At 44.8% G+C, this 20347-nt stretch overlaps 1 protein-coding gene across 1 annotated transcript; it reads left to right on the top strand.

The window, feature by feature from the left end:
- Positions 1–9382: 9382 nt before the first annotated feature.
- LOC101761284 (triphosphate tunel metalloenzyme 3) lies at positions 9383–10857 on the top strand. Its single transcript, XM_004955828.3, has one exon. It carries the CDS (start codon positions 9762–9764, stop codon positions 10398–10400), a length of 639 nt encoding a protein of 212 aa, XP_004955885.1. The 5' UTR covers positions 9383–9761; the 3' UTR covers positions 10401–10857.
- The last annotated feature ends 9490 nt before the right edge of the window (positions 10858–20347 follow it).

Genomic DNA, 20347 nt, shown 5'->3' with positions numbered 1-20347 from the left:
AACAACCAACTAGGATTAGATCCAATCCGACTAGTAACCTTAGGTCATCGGACTATATAAGGGAGCCAAGGGCACCACCAGAGGACATCTGATCATACACGAGCAATACCATCCACTAGAACATAATATGTAGGGTGCTAAACCTCCTTGGTAGGCCAAACCTATCTAAACCTTGCACCCTTGTGTTACCATTCGAGTTCTTAGTCTTACGATCTCCCGCACCTACAAATCTACCACCTGGGCACCCCCTTGGTGGATTGCCAGTCACTAAATCCGACACCAATAAAGACAGTACTTACAAGCTTGTTGGAGGTCGAAGCCGATGCAGCCCTGCGCACTAGAAAGAACTCGTCGAAGAAGCTACTCTTAATCTACTCCTAGGGTTTGGTTGCGTGAAGCTGAAAAAAAGAGTTGTATTGATTAATTAATTGATAGATTGACTACAACATCCTAGGTGTATATTTATACCCGGAAAACAAGCTAAAGTCTTGGTCGGTCACGAAGTGAACTGTTACAAATTATAAAACTTACTTAAAATAAACCTTTGCGTTTTTCCTTATTCGACGGAGACACGTTTCTATCTCGGAGTCCTTTGGGCCCCATCGGCTCTGGACTCTGTCTTCCGTTGTTGACCCTAGTCAAAAATGGGCGTCAACATATAGTGAAAGACCCTATTGGTCCCATTAGGTATGTTGTCATTAACTCACAAAATTTAGGATTCTTTCGCCTACCAACAGTGAGGTGCTACTGTGATTTGAAAACATCTCTAAAACAAGTAATGTTTCATGATTTGGTCGGTTGAGGAACATGTCATAGACGGGTCGCACATTGTTCGCAAAGCTGAATAGGGATTGCAATGGGATGGGTCAAGGTCAGGTGGAGCTTTCACAGACCCCACCCCGAAACCCGAGCCACAAACCCGCCTCGCCCCCCGCCCAAAACAACAAATGGGTTAAAAACTTCACCCGCCCCTGAACCCGATAGGGCCCTAACACCCGAGTTGTCGATGAGGCGGCCATGAGGTGCAGGAGCTTAGCATGCCATCCGTCGCCAGGGACAGGGCCAACCGAGGGAGGGGCTCACCGGCAACCACTGTGGTGGCCTCGTGGGATGGAGCGCTGCCTGGGCGGCGGGGGAGGGGGAGGGGGGTTCATCGGCCACCACCGCTACTGGGGATGTGGTGGAGGTAGACGGGGGAGAAAGGGGAGCAGGTGAGAGATGGGGAAGGGGAGGCAGCGTGGGTGACGGGGTAAGTTAGAAAGAACGGGAGGTGTGGGAGTTCGAGGCCCAGGAGGAGGATGGTGCTTCATGGGCCATATTATGAATGTGCAGTTGTGCTTCGTGGGCCAAATTTACTATGATTCAGGCTCTGTGTACCCCCATGGGGGGAATTCGTAACCCGACCCCACACCCACCCTATCTCGGGCCCCCGAACCCGAGACCCGTGGGGGGAATTTTGGACCTGCCCCCACCCCCATCAGGTCTAAAATTCGTGGGTCTCAAGTTCAGACCCACCCGATAGCCATCCCTAAAGCTGAATCTGCGAGCGAGTGCTCGCTCGCGACTGATGCAGCTTCCGTGAAGCTTCGTGACCACACCACGTGGTGGGGCCTACATGTTGCATCATTTACTTTTCCTACTCTTTCATGGGCTCTCTCTCTCTCTCTCTCTCCCCTCACACCTCTCTCAGCACTACTTGGAGACACGGGGATAGAAGCTCTAGAGGTAGTTGAATGCAGCAGTCTTTGAGTAGTTTCAAGATTCTCACCGAGTAGTTTTGGTGCTCTTCGAGTACTTCATTTGGCTGAATCTTCAAAGTTTCTCAAAGCTGCCATGAGGCTATAGTGTGCTCAAAGCCTTGATCGTCTTGATTCTATAATCTTCATATATGGAGGGTGACAAAGTCGCACTCCATATGGAGTAGCCCTCAAGCCTTAGGTTGAATCGTAGAATCAGGCTGAGGGTTAATAAAAATCTTAAATCTTCTTCTTTCAACTTGAAAAAAAAAACAATTATTGGATATAGCTTATCAGCCCAATCAACTCAAGGATCTTGAATCTTCATGCAAGTCATCATCCGAGTAGTTTTGCAGCGTCCAGCCCCCGAGCTTATGTGTCAGGTGAGCCGGAGGAGCCACGCCAAGTATTTATTGGTGCTTAGCCCCCGAGCTTGGAAACAAGCTGAGCCATTGGAGATATTCGGAGTAGTAATTGGCGCTTAGCCCCCAAGCATGGAAGCTAGCGGTACCTTTGGAGGTACGCTTAGCGTCCTGGAGCATCGTCGCCGAAGCTTGACCTGAAAGAAGAGATGCATACATTATGTAGCATATTTGTGGAATATTGAAACTACTGGAATTTATTCGGTGATCAATATAAATAATTTGTGTCATGCTCTTATTTTGTCCATATTTCTCCCGAGTAGTCAGCCAGTTACGTTTAGGCTCTCAGTCTTCGTTAGCTGCAACCACTATGTGGCAAGATCTTTGTCTCTTGTACACGTATGGGCACTGTCATTTGCATAGCTGAGATCTTTATCTCATGTATGTGTGCTGGCACTTAGGCATGACAGATGCTCCTGAGGCTTTCACGAATTAAGGCATGTTCTACTCAAGGAGATTAGTGACCTTAAGAGAATACAAAAATGAGTAGTCATCGCTGCGATAAAAAAGAGAGCACAATTGTACTCAAGAGTTTGCTGCCCTCCGGCAAGTAGTTGGCAAAGTGTAGCTCTGTAGGTTAATTCCCATCGAGAGGCGTACACAAATAAGTAGTCGGTGTGTTGCCCCGCATGTGGAAGACAAGCCAGAAAATAATTAGAAAAGTGACTTAGTTTGATTCGTGGACGATTGTCGACGAAGCTGTGGCGGTCGTCGATGAAGCTGTGATGATTGTTGATGAAGCCGAGTAATTGGAGTCGATTCCGACTAGTTGTTGACAGTGTGAGGCCCGCCCTGACTAATTTTCTAGTCAAGATGAGTAGTCGCTGGTGAGCATCACGGCGTAGTCGAAGTAGTCGTCGGCGAGTCGCCCATCGAAGTAGTCGAGATTGTCGCTGGCGCGATGGTTGTTGGTCAAGCTGGCTAGTAGGAGTCAATTCCGACTAGGTATTGATGGTGCAAGGCCTGTCCCGACTAGTTTCTAGTCGAGACTAGTAGTCGAGGTAATCGTCGGTGGGTCACTAAGCGCCCTCGCGAAGTTGAAGTAGTCGTTGACGAGGTAGTATGCGGCCGGATGTCGATGTTGCCATGAAGCACTTGAAGTCTTCTTGTACTCCTTTGTGTGTGCATAACAATTTCAGGCTGAATTTTTATCTTCTTCATGCACCACGGCAGCATGTTTTCTCGGTCCTGATGATGCTCTGCTTTCAGACTTGAGTTCTAGCTTTGGTCGAAAAGGAATCAGCTTTGCAATGTTCTTTTTGCCTTTGGAACAACAACGACACGATGATAGCCTGGTAGTTTGCTGATTAGTCTGTGGGGTGTAGTAGGCTAACTTCACTTCGGACTCGGAGATGCCTTGCTTTGGTTTCAAACTCGATTACCGAACCAAGTTCCTACTTGATCCCTGCTTGACGCGACAGGAGATGCGTGCCGCCAAGTACTAAATCCGCTGTGAATTGTGTGAAAACAGAGGAGTAGCCCCCGATAGTAGTCAAGGTTGTCGCTGGCGCATCAGCTTGCCGATTGTAGGTGTTGCCGCACGAGCTGTAATCTTGATCGGTGCGATCCTTGGCGTTGCCTTGTCAAATTCAATTTGGGCAGGGACTTGTGGCTCTCTGGGGATGGAATCGCTCGTGATCCAATTGTTTTCCCAAGCTTCTCGACTCCGCTTCGAATTGGAACTCGGCGACTTGCTTCTCATTAAGTAAATTGATTTTGAAGACGAGGTCCTTCAAGCTCGCCCGATGATCTCGACGGTCACCCCTGCCTGGCGCGCTAGATGTCGGTGTTTTATACCGGCAACCTACCGAGGGGGGTCCCCGAGGTAGTAGATTGGTTGGTGGGGATTCGCCGGACCTGGAACTCGAAGGTAAAAGCGAGGACACAAGATACGGATTTATACAGGTTCGGGCTGCCAGAGTAGCGTAATACCCTACGTCCTGTTGGTGTGTTGTATATTGCGCCCTGTGCTTGGATGTTGCATAGCCTGATTGTTGGCAATTGATGGTGGTTCTGACGGTTCTGCCGATCTAGGTACCCCTGCCCTCCTTTATATACTCCATCGGGCGGGATTACTAGTCGGTTACAAGGACGAGTCCTAGCAGGATTACATGGCATGAGTCCTAGTAGGATTACAGAGGAATCCTAGTAGGAGTCCGTCTCCTTCCTTCCTTGCGGGTACTGGGGATCTATCCCCGACAGCAGCAACTTCGAAGGGTGGTGTGGCCGCCTCGACAAGGGCTCCTCCTTCCCTTTCTTCATCACCGCCGAGAGGCGGCTTGGGCTTCACCCATCGCGTGCCTCTCCATGGATCCGGGAAGCCCGCCTGCTCCACATGTGGTGGCAACCAGCGAAGAGGAGGACCGGTGGCGGCTTCCGACGAGCCGAGCGGCGGTAGCGATGGCCACTAGCGAGGCTTGGTGGCAGGGCCGGCTCTATAATTTTAAGGGCTCTTGGGCAAGCAAGAAGATAAGGGCCTGTTGAACTAATTTTTAATAATAAGGATCCTTAATCTTGACTGACTTTAGCATTATTTGAAACTGTAAAAAACTTATGAAGAGCACCTCTCTATGATTCTACGAACTGATCTTCTTGTTTTCCTTTTTTTTCTTTTCTGAGCACCCGACAAATGCTTCTTAGGCAACATCTATCATATTCAAATAAATACATTGAATTATAAGAAAAAAACAAATAAGAAAAAAAATTGAAAATACTAATCAATCGGTGTGTTTCTTACTGTGATGAGCAAATTGGATCGATGTCCTTGCCATTGCTGGTTGCCGCCTCGCCAGGTAAGGAGCCAATCAGATCTTTTTCGACGCGGGTGTCTCCTCTCCTCAGCCAGAGCACATCGATGGGTAAGCAGGGTCATGGCGGTAAGAAACGATCAAACGAAATGTCACCTGCGGCCTGCCCTCCGCTCGATGGATGGTTACGTAGAATAGGAATGGAAGGGAGAGTTACCTACGGCATGGGATGCTTTGTGATGGGTCTTCAAATGGTTAATATGTACTAATTACCTATATGGTCTTGGCCCCCAGCTCCATGGGCCCCGGGCAGTCTCACGGCCTACCCCTCCCCTAGAGCCAGGCCTGCTTGGTGGGGGAGATGAGGACCTCTGGCTCCTGGCAGAGCCCATGGAGCAGGGTTGGCTTCAAGCTTACGACACGACACGGCACTGGCACCGGCAAGCCTATTTTTTTTTCTTTTAATGTGAAAATGTTGCTGTTGTGAAAAAGTTATATGAATAATTTTTCCCCGATTTGCATCTGCACAACTTTTTTTCTCCAATTTTATTTTGCAAAGCTCTTTTTCTTGGAAAAGCTTTTTATACAATTGTTTTTGGAAAAGTTATGTGTATAAGTTTGTCATAAAATATGTTTCGCGTAACTTTTTGCTACATAATTTTGTTACAGTTGTTTTTGGAAAAGTTATAAGTTTGTTACAAAATATGTTTAGCACAACTTTTTGCTACATAATTTGGTTGTACAAATATTTGTTTGCATGTTTTTGTGATATATAAATATTTTTTTCATAATTTTTTGTTATAATATTTGTGTATAACTTTTGTTTACACAAAATTATGTATATGTTAATTGGGGTTTAGGGGGACCATGGGGTTGGAGAAATGGGGGGCTAGTGGGTAGGGATGGAATTTGGATCGGATCCACATGGAATCGAATTCGGATAGCACTTTTTACCTTATTTTAAGTCGAATACGAATACTAATTCGGATGTTCTCGAATACAAATATAAAAAGAATTTCTCGAATTTGGATATCCATCGGATATTTACTCGATTTGAAGATAACATGTACCTATTTTGTTTATTGATGGTTTTTGAATAAACAAATCATTATACAACTAGACCTAACAAGTGCAAACAAAGATAGCTCATGAAAATATTACATTAATTAATAATTATTCAGAATAGTGCACTTTATAAAAAAATTAATATATGGATAAATATACATTTCAACAAATATAAACATTTATCGATGAATAATAAAAATTTATAAAAAAAGTTTTGATTGTTAGATAGATAAAGTAGAGTATTTCAAAGTAAATTGAATATTCATATATATTTATTATTAAATTTAATGACATTGATCACTAAAATTAGAGATAATTTTTAAATAGTTTTATGGATACTATATTGGTAATAATAAAATTAAAATCATTAATTATTAGTTATAAAGATAACTTTTGAATAGTTTCAATGATATACTCTCATTATTTATATTTAAATTAACATCATTTATCATTAGTTATAGAGATAACTAATAGTTTCGTATGGTCGGATACGGATAGTGTTGGATATTGTTGAATACGAATGTGGAATCGGATAGAGAAAATCAAGAAAAACAAATTTGGTTGTATCCATTTTAGTACCACATTAAAATTCGAATATGAATATGGATATTCATATTGTCATTTTAGAGGATATCGATGTTGGATAATTCGAATATCCATTTTCACATTTCCATCCCTATCAGCGGGTAGGGTGGGGGAGTGGTGCGGAAACCATGTGCAAGCAAAAAGGGAATGATGTCTGTTGGAGATCATTGGCTGCGAAGCTGGCGCGCACTGCGATCAGCGATGCCCCACATTGTTCCTTCTTCCTGTTGGGATCGGATTCGGAGTGCTCAGTCCGGGGGGCGGGGGAGGGGGAGGGGGGATCTGCCATCCACTTCCTCCTACTCCACGTGCTGAGCAAAGGGAATTTTTGTTTGGCCTATCAATTTTCTCTGTTTTGGTTAGTTTGCAATATATCAAATAAAAGTGAAAAGTTGTGTTTAAAAACTACTAGCATGGATTAAGCAATCGGATTAAAACTGAATGCATAAATTGTAACAAAAAACGTCTGTTAACAAAAAGTAGAGATCAAGTATTTCACAGAATCTCCTTCCATATAGCAAGGTAAAGTTAACTGTGAAAAACTAAACAAACATAATGACTGTAGGCAGCAATTTGTTGCCATGCGGTTAAGTAGCCATAGGGGGCCCAGCAGGTAGTCCATATAGGCCCAGGACTACCCAAAAATTTAGCCCAATTCTTTTCGACTACATGTATATTTCAGAGGCCGGCCCAACAAATAATCCATGCCTCTTACATCTGTATGAGAAACAAATAATCTTGCCTTCCTGGTTACCTTTCTTTGGCATGCGTCCTGTGTGTCAAAAACAGACTACATCTTAATAAGCTGTGCAAATCCTTCGCTTAAAATAACACGTGGGAAATAAATAGTCAATCCACGGCAGCAACAATTTGTATATGATACTTATCTTAAGTTCAAACTTTTTATATTGTAATTTATGCAACTTCGAAACTTAGTTATTGAATTTAATGTATTATTAGGAGACATTTTAAATACATTATCATACTTTTGGTTATTTTCTATTTGTGTTATTGGAGAATTTTGTATTTGTGTTACCGAATTGACGAATTGTGTTTTGGTTTATACCGAATTGCATTTAGATTTTTTTTGTTAGGCCTACCCAAAGTTCAAATCCTAGGTCCGCCTTTGTAAGTAGCCTTATCGCAAGCTATGAGCATAGTCGTGACAGGATGAGACAATGTGGTCAGAGACTAAAGGGCTGCGGTGATTGATGGTAGTTAGGTCAGGGAGGTGTGATGGGGAAGGCCATCGTGTGGGGACACGACTAAACCATGCTCTGGACAGGTCGAGCGTAAAAGGCTCGAGCACTCCGGCACAAACAGCGGATCAGATGCAATGAAGGTTGATAGAAAGGATGGAATAAATTTAGTCCATGGTTGATTTCATGTGCCAAGTAATCCACTCATCATGTCAAGTTTTAGACCGTGCACCAGCGTTTTAAATAGTGGGCTGTAGCGAAGCTATAGCGGCGCTGTAGCAGCTCTAGAGAGGTGCCGCTACGTTAACTACAATAGAAATAGCAGGATATAGCGGTGTTTTTAGCAGTTGTTGCTGAATCTCATAGCCGGTGATTTAAAATATTGGTGTGCATGTAGTCTAAAGTTTTCTTAGAAATGTTTGATTTGAAAATTGTAATTTAAATTTGGCCTTAGAATTATTGTTTATCCTCCCATATTTCCCGCGGCAACGCACGGGTCCTTTCCTAGTAGTTGAAAAAAAAGTAAATAAAGAATCTGTACGCTGTAAGTTTTGCTAAGGAAGAATATTAATTTTTTTCTTCAGCATAAAACTTTATAATTTTTACAAAAGGAAGTGTGAGTGGAGTCAGAATCGTTAAAGGTGTCGCCCCCCTGCTGATAAGCATCGTTTCCTGCTTAATATTCTTTGCGTACAATTTGATCTAGCCAAGTTCGACTTTTTTTCACTCGTTTTATGAAATAGAAATATATAAGATTCAATATGATGAGCATCTGGGCTCCATAGGATTATGAGGTTTCGTCGATGAATAGAAAGGTGCCCATCTTTTACAACTTTTAAGGATAAGCCCCCAAGGATTTGTAGAAGTATCCGTGTATATATATTACTTATAATGCTGTGTGGAATATATAAAATGAAACAACAGCTTTGTTATTTGAAATAATAAATATCTAGGAACTTTACATTGTAGAAAGTAGTGATAATAAAACACTAAAGACAAAGATGCATCTTGAATGTGCACACATTTGCCTTTTTCCCTCAAACCAAACTGAGCACGTGTGCAACCCGCCCTGGCACATCTCAAATGTAATAACTTACATAATATATTGTCATCGAGTGGTAATATAATTAAAATGAATTTATTAGTGTCATTCGTACATGATTCGTTAAAGGATATATATATATATATATATATATATATATATATATATATATATTGGAGGTATTTTGCTGTCAAATGGGTGATTCTAATTAAATTTCTGAATTTTTTTCCTCTGAAAAAGCTCATCATAGTCGGTTCAAACCGACGGTGAAATAAACTCATCACCATTGGGTTGTGGAATACACCGACGGTGATGGTGTCCATCATCACCACCAGTTTGAGATACAAACCCGCGGTGATGATGGAGTCATCACCGCCGGTGATGGGACACCCGGTCACTGCCGAATTTGGGAGCCGGCAGTGATGAGTGTTGTGGAGTAGTGCTAGCACTAGCGAACGCGCTTGTAGCGCGATGGTGATGCCTCCTGTTGGGAGGGCACACACCCATCGTTGTTCGATGAATAGTGCTTGAGCTCTTGTATAAATAAGGAGCACCGGGCCTCCTTGAAGGAGTGCCCAGAGTTATGTACTTACTCTAGTGTGCTAGCTTTGTTTTCAGTTTTGCATTCCTAGTTTGAGCGAGTGTGCTCTGCTAGTGCCCTGCGTGAGCTGCTATTGTGTTCCTGCGTGAGTTGTGTATGTTGCTGGTATTAGTTATTAGGTGACACTAGCTACTCAGCTAGTGCTTAGGAAGAGCTTGAGCGTAAGTTTTCCAACAGGCAGCACCCCAGCAGCCACCGCCCCGAGCGGCTACACCACTCTTAACCCAGCACCCGGCAGGCAGATCTCCTACCCCCTTCATCACACCTACCGCCCCCCGAACCCACCAAGGCTCAACGCATCGGCCCCAATGTCCACCTCGACCCCCATCACCAACCCGAGACCGTAGTCCCTACCCCCCACCCTATGGAGGTTGAGATCAAGCTCCGTCTCCCCGATGCTGCTGCTCACCGCCGCCTATCCTCTTTCCTCGCACCACGCCTCCATTGCATCCACCCCCAGCGGAACCTCTTCTTCGACGCCGCTATGTGCCCGCTCGCCACGGCCAATGCCGAGCTCCGCGTCCGCCTCTACGGACCCAACGATGCCCCCACACTCGCGATTCTTGTGCTCAAGCGCCGCCCGTGCATCGACGCTGGCGTTAGCCGCGTTGAAGAGATCGTGGAGACCATCGACACCACCCTCGCCCTTGCGTGCGCCGATGACCCCGCGCGCCTCGGTGGTGTTGACTCCTCGATCATCCAGCTTGTCGCCAGAGAGTACGGCGTCGGCAGGGATGCCGCGCCGTTCGTCTGCCTAGGCGGCTTCCGAAACACGCGTGCCGTCTACAAGCTCGAGGAGGACGGCGAGGGTCTGGGGCTCGTGCTGGAGCTCGACGAGACGCGATTTGATTTTGGGACACGCTACGAGCTCGAGTGCGAGACTGAGGAACCTGACCGGGCCAAGGAGGTGCTGGAGCGGCTGCTCACAGTGGCTGCCGTGCCATATGAGTACTCCCAGAGCAATAAGTTTGCCTGCTTCATGGCTGGGAAGCTGCTTCAATGACTAGGCATGTGTTCCCTCGCTCCTAAGGGCCACGACAGGATGACGACGAGCTGGTCGTAGCAAACCTTACTCGCATATATACTCAGTGCGTCACTGCGTTGCACGGATGAACCATGCCTGCGCGATGAGTATATTACTTACTAAATTGATGAAATCATTACCGGAGAAATCGCCTCTAGTACTGGTTCTAAACCCCCCTCTAGTACTGGTTGTGCAACCGGTACTGGCCATCCGGTACTAGAGGGGATTCTTTAGTACCAGTTCAAATAATCGGTACTAAAGGGCTTCCACACCACGTGAGGGTGTGCCCTCATTAGTACCGGTTGGTATCCCCAACCGGTACTATTTTTTTCCTTTTTTTCCTTATTTTTTGTTACTTTATTCTATATTTGTATTTCGTATTAGTTTCTTTACATATACTAGTTGTAATACGCTAATATATGTAAAGTTCTATTTATCTTTAATATAACATTTGAGATAATATTATATATATATTGTGCATACACATATATGAATAATATTACACATATTTATATAGACATATTATGCATACACATATCGTAATTAATTACTAATCTGAACCCGAGTCCGGTTTGTGCACTAGCTAAGATCCACTACTATGAAACTCCTTCACAGGATTTGTAACCTCGTCCAGAAGAAAAAATCCACATAGTTGATCTTGTATTGCCCTGAAAACTTCGGTATCAACGAGTTTTTCCTTCCTAGTCATCATCTGTGTCATCGGCAAATGAATTAGAAATACTTAATCTAAATTTGTTGAACAAATAAAACTTTTTTAAAGTATAAGCATATGAATTGAAATACTTAATCTAATTTTTCTAAGTATATACACATGGATTAGTTTTTGAATTGGTTTTTGAAGTATAAGCATATGAATTGCACATGGATATACACATGGATTAGTTTTTGAATTGGTTTTTGAATTGAAATACTTAATCTAATTTTTCTAAGTATATGCAATTGGATTGGTTTTTGAAGTATAAGAAAATGAATTGAAATACTTAATCTAATTTTTCTAAGTACATGCAAATGAATTGGTTTTTGAAGTACAAGCAAATGAATTGAAATACTTAATCTAATTTTTCTAAGTATGTACATATGGATTGGTTTTTGAAGTATAAGCATATGAATTGAAATATGTACGGTTAATTCGTGTTCGGTGATACGGTTCGGGCCCACAAAGTTGTGGATGTAGTCACAAACGTAGTATCCGCATAAATGAGTACCCTCCACCTATCTCGAACACTATATATATGGAAAAAAGTTATGAAATATTTGTTGTATTAAAGGAAGTGTCACGAGATGTGAAAATTCAACACATACTGGGAAATCTAGATTCCAAATAAAATGCTCCTCGAAATCACCCTTGTGAGTTTGAAGGAATCGAGCCCAGCATTTGTTCAGAGCATTTATGATGTCAGCGAATTTTTCTTTTAGTTTCCTCAAAGAGTCCCAGACATACACGAAGCTCGAAGCGGGGATAATAATATGGAGTACCCAGTGGTACCTGTACATCCAAATTGAAGCTAGTTAGTATTATCTTTAAGTGCTAGTTCGGAAAAGAAAGAGATGTGAAAAACGCTCACTCGAAGTTCCATGGTAATAATATGCACCTTTTGTCCCAATGGTTGTCGAGGAACTTAAATATATTCTTCATGGTCCATTTTGTTTTATCCTTTAGATTATTCTGGAAAATAATTGAGGGGTCCATGAAGCCTACGTCATGGTATCCCATCCTGCGACAAGTTTGAATCTCCATCCTGCACAATACAAAATTGAATAGGAGTTAAGACATCGTAAATTGACTAGAGCGAGGATTTTGAAATTAGAGGAATATACTAAAGACTTACAGGACCCAGCAACTGATTAGTGACTTGTCTAGTGCGTTTTGATTGTATAGCATGTACAATTCCTCCAGATCCACCATTATGATGTCATCGCCACGGAAGTAATGTTGATCACCAATCCGAACTTCCATCACGACAAAACCATTTGCTGTACCCTGCATGTACCATTGGTGTAGCTTGTACATCTTCGTTGGAAGATATTACACCAAGCATGGCCACACGAGCTCTTTACCATACTCATGTTTCCATTTATCAAGCACAAGAAGCGTTGGGATCTCATCCTCCCCTCGAAGTTGTATTGCTATCAGATTTGTATCTTTACTGAATTCCAGCAGGTTCTTCTCAAAGTCAGAAAGCACCACAAGCGGGGCAACCGATTGGTTGGATTGCTATCCGAGTTGAGCAATAGATTTCCCACTTCTTTACCTCTTCTGAGCTGCCTGCTTTGTTATCTGCCTGTCGTAATCAGATAACGGAGGTTTCTCTGGCTTTTTCCTTTTCTTCGCCTCCATTCTTCCGATGAAAGACCAAATCTTACACTTATCCGGTGTGGCTCCGGATTCTGTTTCTTCAACCATGCTTCTTTACAAGCCTTCTTCCATGCTTCGTACTCAACAATCACTGCAGCCTTGACCTCCTCATCTATCATATCATAAGGTAATTTCTCAGATGGTGCCTTCTCCTTCTGCTTCTTCTTAGGAGGTGGAGTGGAGGAGGAACTGAACGCTTCTTCATAGGAGGGGGAGGTGGAGTCATACTTGGATCCCTTTTTGGTACTGGACTCATGCTAGGAGACCTGTCTGGTAGTAAAGGAAGGACAAGATCCTGAGTATCACTACTCCCAAAAGGTGTCTCCAATGTCACCACCGTGTTTGCTTAGGATGACACTAGTGGTTTGTAGGTACTCGAGGTGGCGAAGGGAACTGAGAAGACAGCTGCCTTAGCTGCTCAGGACAAGTTGCCTATTGTTGGTGTTTTAGACCGGCAACCCACCTAGGGAGTACCCAAGGTGGTCTTTTGTGTGGTGGGTGTCATCGAGAATCAAGGAGTCGATGGTGATGCAAGAAACACGATTTAAACAAGTTTGGGCCGCTAGATCGCGTAATACCCTACGTTCTGTGTGTTGGTTGTATTGAACTTGTGTCAAGTTGCACTTGTTCTTGGTTGTCTGGAGGAGGTCCCTGCCTGCCCTTATATAGTTGGGGGAGCAGGGTTATAGGGCGGATTGTGTACAAGAGCCCTATTCGAGTACGTTACAGAATCCTACTCTAACTCGGTAGAATAGTTTCCTTCTGACCCAACTAGTCTTCAAGGAGTCCATGAAGCTTACGTGCCTTGCAGAGTAGTCTTCATGTCCGAGTAGGTTTCAGGAACGTTCCCTTGAGTGGGTCCGTACAAGTCTTCCGGTAGGCCCGGGAGTGCCTAGGCGACACCGATCACCGAGGAGGTGATCGATGTTGAAGATGATTCAGAGCCTGTTGTTAGCAATGAAAACTCCTCTAGTGATGCGGTAAACCCTGTTGGCGCAGAGATGATGTCGGCAGTGGGGGCAGTAACTAAGGCTGGCTAGGATCAAGCTGCGACTTCTCAGGCCGCGCCAAAGGCACCGTCTCCAGCTATTAAGCCACTACGCCTAACAGGAGAACCCAAATTGAAACTAAGGAGATCTTGAAGGTATCCTTTGTTGTTCTTTCGAGTACTTATTATGACTCGTAAGTAAGTTATTGTGACAGAAATATGTGCCCTTTCTGCAAGAAATCCTCAGACATAGATTTGGCTAGGCCTGACTCCAATCCTGTGACTGATGGCGGCAGCCACTCAGCCCAAGGCATCATCCAGGCTCAAGCAGTACTTCTACCGCAGGAGCAAATTGTGGAGAAGCTGTCTACTCCAAGGGCTACGTCTGCTGTGGCGGCTCTTATGCATGAGGTATTGGCATCGTCAAGCGATGTTGTGCCACTAGCCCCTGAGCGACAAGTACTCGAAGAAGTGGTGATGACTACTTCTGGCACCGTTGCTACTCCTGTAGCCCTCGAGCCATAGGTGGAAATTGAAGCAGCGAAGGATGTGGAAGTCATGGCCACCGACGCATCCTCTGAACCAGGTCCGTTGACAAACCTTGCTATGGTTCCGCAAAGCACAGCTGATTCTGAAGCTCGTGCAAATCCTCTGTTGGCTAGAGCAATTCATCTTGAAGAAATCCAACTGATCGACGACCCGTTGCTCAATATGGATGTGGTCGCTGGAATGATGGAGATACACCGCCGTATTATCAATTATGTAGAGGTATGTTCTTTCTGACTTGATTTGTTGATAATTGCCTTGTAATTTGTACTCGTGTACTAATACGAGTACCTATTGTGTGTGTCGTAGGATGCCATCAAGTGCTACCACCACAAATACTAAATGCTTGAAGGATGTGGGGACACAGTACTTCGTGCTAAGGCCCTTGAAAAAGAACTTGCTAAGGAGAGGGAGTGTTGTCTCAATTAATGATGAAGTATGACAGAGCTGCTGTTGAATACCGGAATCGCATCTTGCAACTTGAAGAAGAGAAAGAACGACTCAGCGGACGCAACAAGTCCTTGAACCAGTGGATTAAAGCTAATCGTTATTATTGTTGCTTTCCGAATATTGATTCTACTTGTGGTACTGATCCTCTGCTGCCTTAATGTGCGGAGCTTGAGAAGTCAAAGAAAGAACTCTAGGAGAAAGCCACTGATTGGACCAATGCGTTCTATCATGTGACTGACCCGCACGACAAACTTGTCTTGCAAGTTGAGAAGTTGGAGCATAACCTAGAGAAGGAGAAGAAGATGCATGAGGATGGCAAGGCTGATCTTGTTACTACCATGGAGACCATCAAAGATCGTGAGGCTAAGGTGGAAACTGCCACATTTTGTAAGGCCACCCAGCCGATTGTGGATATGATAGAGCCCCTAGCTGAAGGTGTAGAGCCTTGTCCGAGCTTAGAGATACTCAAGGATGCGCCAGAGAAGATTTTTGGCTACACTCAAAAGATGGTGAAGTCTATCTCCCAGTAGGTCTTGAGCTTTGTGAAGTCTTTCTATCCCCGAGTAAATTTACAACCCGTTGTTGAAGGGATGGCGTCAGACTGCTCGGATGAGCAATTCAAGGAGATTATGTGGGAGATGGATCCCATCACTACAGAAGCTAGTAGCAAGCAGCTAGAACTTGAGTAGATCTGGAGATGAAGAAACATTAGTATTTGTATGAAGAACAATTGTCAATGCTTCTAATATATTGAAGTCTTTATGCAATTATTTTCTTGCTTTGCGACTTGTTATTTTTAGTGCCTCTCACAATTAATCCTGATTATTGCTCATACGATTAATGTGAGTGTCTGTGCACAAGGCTTCTTTTGTAAGCCTAATCAGATGCACATTGTAGAATACTTAGGACGTGTGCCGGACGATTTTGTCCAGTGAGTTGAATAACTCACTAGAATTTTGCAGACTTGTTATTATGAGCCGTATTTGGACGATTTTGCCCAGGGAGCTAAATAGCTTGTTGGAGTTTTGTAGAATTGTTATCACAAGCCGCGATTGGGTGATTTTTCCTAGGGAGCTGAATAGCTCATTAGGAGTACTGCAAACTTGCTTCTGCAAGCCGTGATAAGGCAAAATTAAGTAGTTGAATTATGATGAGGATATGACTGCTTTATTGAATTGTAAATCTACAACTAGGGCCAATGGCCAATTACATGAATATGTAAATCTAAATTAAGGATAAAACTGACAAAGTTGCTCGATGTTCCACGAGTTGTTGAAATCTTCACTAGATGGGTGTTGTAGTCTATATGATCCAAGTCCAGTGACCATGGAGACGATGAAAGGCCCCTCCCATGGTAAGTTGAGATTGTGCAGCCCTTTAGTGTCCTGGGTACGGTGAAAGACCATGTCACCTATGTTGAACGATCGTTCTTTAACTTTTCGATCATGGTAGCGGTGAAGGCCTCCGACGTATCTTGCAGACTGGACGAGTGTTGTGCAGCAAGCTTCTTCAAGGTTGTTAATGTCTAGATGCCTTATTTCTTCTGCTGCACCTTCCTCATATTGCTCGACTGTTGGGGATTTTTACATGACGTCAGCAGGAAGCACGGCTTCAGATCCGTAGCTGAAAAAGTAGGGCGATTACTCTGTAGGCTTGCATGGATGGGTACGTAGCCCTCAGAGTACATTGGGTAGCTCCTTGAGCCACTTGCCTTCCTTGGTGTTGAAGATGTCGTGCAACCTTTTCTTGAGAGCGTCTAGCACCATCCTGTTGGCGCGCTCAACTTGGCCGTTGGCCCACGGATGAGCGATGGAGACATATTGGACGTTCATCCCACTATTCCGTAGTATTCCCAGAACCCTTGGTTGTTGAAGTTTGAACCCATGTCTGTAATTATGCAATTGGGGAAGCCGTAGCGATGAACAAGCTCGTCGAGGAAGTCAAGTACTCTATTTGCTTTGGGGCAGGTGACTGGCTTCACCTCAATCCACTTGGTAAACTTATCAATGGTCACCAGAACTTGGTTGAATCCTTTAGGCGCCGTGGGAAGTGGGCCAATCATGTCAAGCCCCCAGCACGTAAAGGGCCAAGAGGATGGTATGGTGATCAGCTTGTGGGAAGGTACGTGCTGCTGCTTGGTGAAGAATTGGCACCCTTGGCATCGGCGGACTAGTTCCTCGTCATCAGCGAGAGCTGTAGGCCAATAGAACCCTGATCTGAAAGCTTTACCCACGATTGTGCCTGAGGACGTGCGGTTGCCGCAAATGCCTCTGTGGATCTCCTCCAATATGTCCTCACCGTCTTGCTGTGAGACGCACTTCATGAGCACTCCTAACAATGCACCTCTTCTGTAAAGCTTGTCTCTGACTAGAATATAGTTCTTGCTGCGCCATAAGACTTGTTCTGCGTCAATGTTGTCTGAGGGTAGCTTGTGCTCTTTGATGTAATCGATGAAAGTAGCAGTCCAGTCTACATCGATCATCATAACCTCCCGATCTGGCATGGTAGGATCTCAATCAGTGGTTGCTAATGGTGCCGGCTCCATTATGGATGGCTTGTGTAGCTCATGGACAAAAACTCCTGCTAGAACTTGAGTGCGTGTAGATCCAAGCTTTGATAGGATGTCTGCATCAATGTTGTTGTCATGGATGACATGGTGGAACCCCAAACCAGAGAATTTGTTCTCTAGCTTGTGTACTTCTAGATAGTACACATCCCACATCTGCTTCATGCCTGCTCCATCGCGGGCTCTTCCCCCACCAGCTATACTTCTACATCCTACAGAAGCAACTGAATCATGTACTACAGACGATTCTCATATACTTGCCAGTCACCACCACCTTCTGCTGACGAATTTGAAGAATCATGTCCTAGAAAAGGCAACTGCAGAGGCAGAAGCGGGATGAGTAAAGGAAGCAACCGTCCTGTGAGAGGAGCAACATGCTGCCTGATAGAGCCTCGATGCGGCTTGCAAAATGCGCCCCCTCCCCTACTTCTCCAGTGGGAAATATGTTGTATTTTTCTTTTTTTATAAGATTAATTTATGATGAAGTGTCGATTTTGATTAGATTTTTTCCTTGACGAATTTATGATGAATTATCAGATTATATTGGCATGTACTATTTTTTGTAAGAGCCGTTCTGCAGACTCCATTGATGAAATCAGTGCTACGATAAAAATCACTTCGGGAGACACTTGTTAGCACCACTGATTATGTAAATTGATTGGATACCATCATGTTATTGTTTCACTGAACTAATATTTGAAAACATCAGGCTTGTGTTTGTACTTGTAATATTTTTAAAATATATCCCTATTTGCTATGTTGAAATGTAATTGTTTTGTGAGGAATGGACGGTAATCTTAGCACTATGGTATTAAAGTGTTTTTACCAACATATAGCTGGCAACCAAACATGTGACATAACTTTTTACCAAATATATGTAGCAGCAATCCAAATAGCAGCCACAGCGATTTTGCCGCATTTTAGTTATCAAACAAACAATCCATTGTTCCCACATTACGTGGCTTGCCACATGTGTGGCTAACATTAGGCATGGCAAATTATGGCCAGCAACCAAACATACCCTTAATGCTCATGGGCATCGAGCAAGAAGCCAATAACTAGGGTGAGTTCGTTAGTGATGTAGATGTGGTACACCCTGCCTTTGAGCTGAGCACAATGTTGTCGGACACTAGTGCAAGGAGCCAACAAAAGCCTTGACAAGGCCTTCACTGACAAACTTGATCTGCTCCAAACTTGGAACCAGATCTTCCCTAAATAGACCCGAGAAAAGATATCTAACTTATAGTCCATCATGCTCGACGAGATATTTGTTAGTGCCTAGCGCCCCAGCCAGCTAATGCTACAACCCTCAGCATCCCTAAGAGGGAGGGATGAACTAGGACTAATTCAAATTTAAACTAGAATAAGCAAGTAGCCTTAGCCTAGAATTGTAAGTTGAAAGAAACCTTAACCTATGAGGGAATGCTAGATAGCAACTAACGAGCTAGCTGCTCATTAAGGACACAAATAAGAGCAATAAAACAAACTTACAAGAAAGTAAATGCCAGAAGTAAAAGAGAGGGCAAGAAGTGACCAGATCCGTTCTTGAGGTAACAAGGAGTTGACGCTCCCCTTATAATCCTTGATGTGCAGCCACATAGGGTTTTGCTAGCTCAAGTGCTCACCAAGAATGTTGCTTTCTCAATCTCCAAAATGGCAAGCTTCAAATCAAGTACAGATCTTCTCCTTGTAGTAGGCTCCTATAATCTCCAAGACGTCACCAAGGGCCTTCTCCAATCACCACAGCCTACTTGTTGTTGCTAACCACGCCAAGAGTAACAAGCTAGCTTGATGCCATTGTTTGACAAAAATCAAGCCCAAACCACATCTACGTGCACACTATGCTACTCCCCTCAGTCCTCACACAAATGATTTTCTTAAACTTCAATTATTAAGAACTTTTCACTACTGGAAAACTGAGCATTGGTCCTATCTCTTAGTACCAGTTGGTTTTTGACCTGGTACTAATACTAACGGCTAGTTCCTCAGGAGCCCCCCATGACCCCCTTTAGTACCAGTTGAGAGCTCCACTTGGTACTAAAGGCCTATGGGCACATTAGTACCGAGTGGAGGCTCCATCTGGTACTAATGGGTGACCTTTAGTACCGGTTGGACCTACCAACCGGTACTAAAGGAGCTCCCAACCTTTAGTACCCCGTCTCCTCATCCACCTTATCCATCTCCCCCCTATACCCGCTCCATCTCTCTCTGCCCCCTCCCCCTATCTTCCTCTCTCTCTCTGTCCTCTCTCTCTCTCTCTCTCAGCACCGCGGCAACGGGGCCAAGGGCGGCGACGGGGACAAGGGCGATGGCAGGAGGCAAGGAGCGGCGGGAGGGCGGTGGGGCCGGGAAAGGAGTGGTGGGGCTGGGCAAGGAGTGGTGGAAGGCAACAGCGACCGCGAGGGCACAACGGACGGCAGCAGGAGGGCGGGGTGACCGAGCAAGGAGCAGCAGGAGGGCGCAAGGCAAGGAGCGGTGGACGGCGGTGGCAGGGCACGGCGGACGGCGGCGGGAAGGCGGCGGGGCTAGGCAAGGAGCGGCGGGAGGGCGCGGCAAACGGCGGTGGGAGGGCGGCGGGGCCGGGCAAGGAGTGGCGGAAGGGCGGTGGCGGCGGATGGCGGTGGACGGCGGTGGCGAAAGGGCGAGGCGGGAGGGCGGCGGCGGCTGATGGTGGCGGACAGCGGAGGGAGTGCAGCGGGATTTCTTTTTTTATTTTTTTTAATACCTCTTTAGTACTGGTTATTTGACCCAGTACTAAATCCCCCTTCAGTACCGAAGTAGCAATACCGATTGCACAACCGGTACTAAAGGGGGTTAGGAACTAACCCCCCACTTTCCTCTTGCTAATCATTCTAAGTGTACTCTCCTTGACTCTTGAACATGGTGTACACTTGGGAAAAATATTACGCGCAGGAGTCCTACAACTTGCCGCGCGTGCAGGACGCTGCCAGATGAAAGACGCATGGCTGTCTAGGAAATCGAACGCGTGCGCAGATCGG

The sequence above is a fragment of the Setaria italica genome, chromosome II (assembly GCF_000263155.2).
Source record: "Setaria italica strain Yugu1 chromosome II, Setaria_italica_v2.0, whole genome shotgun sequence".
Lineage (NCBI taxonomy): Eukaryota > Viridiplantae > Streptophyta > Magnoliopsida > Poales > Poaceae > Setaria > Setaria italica.
This window is presented reverse-complemented; position numbering and strand designations above follow the sequence as displayed.

What these genes read in the sequence shown, in the direction of transcription:
- LOC101761284 (XM_004955828.3), top strand. Translation starts at nt 9,762, where the DNA reads ATGGAGGTTGAGATCAAGCTCCGTCTCCCCGATGCTGCTGCTCACCGC.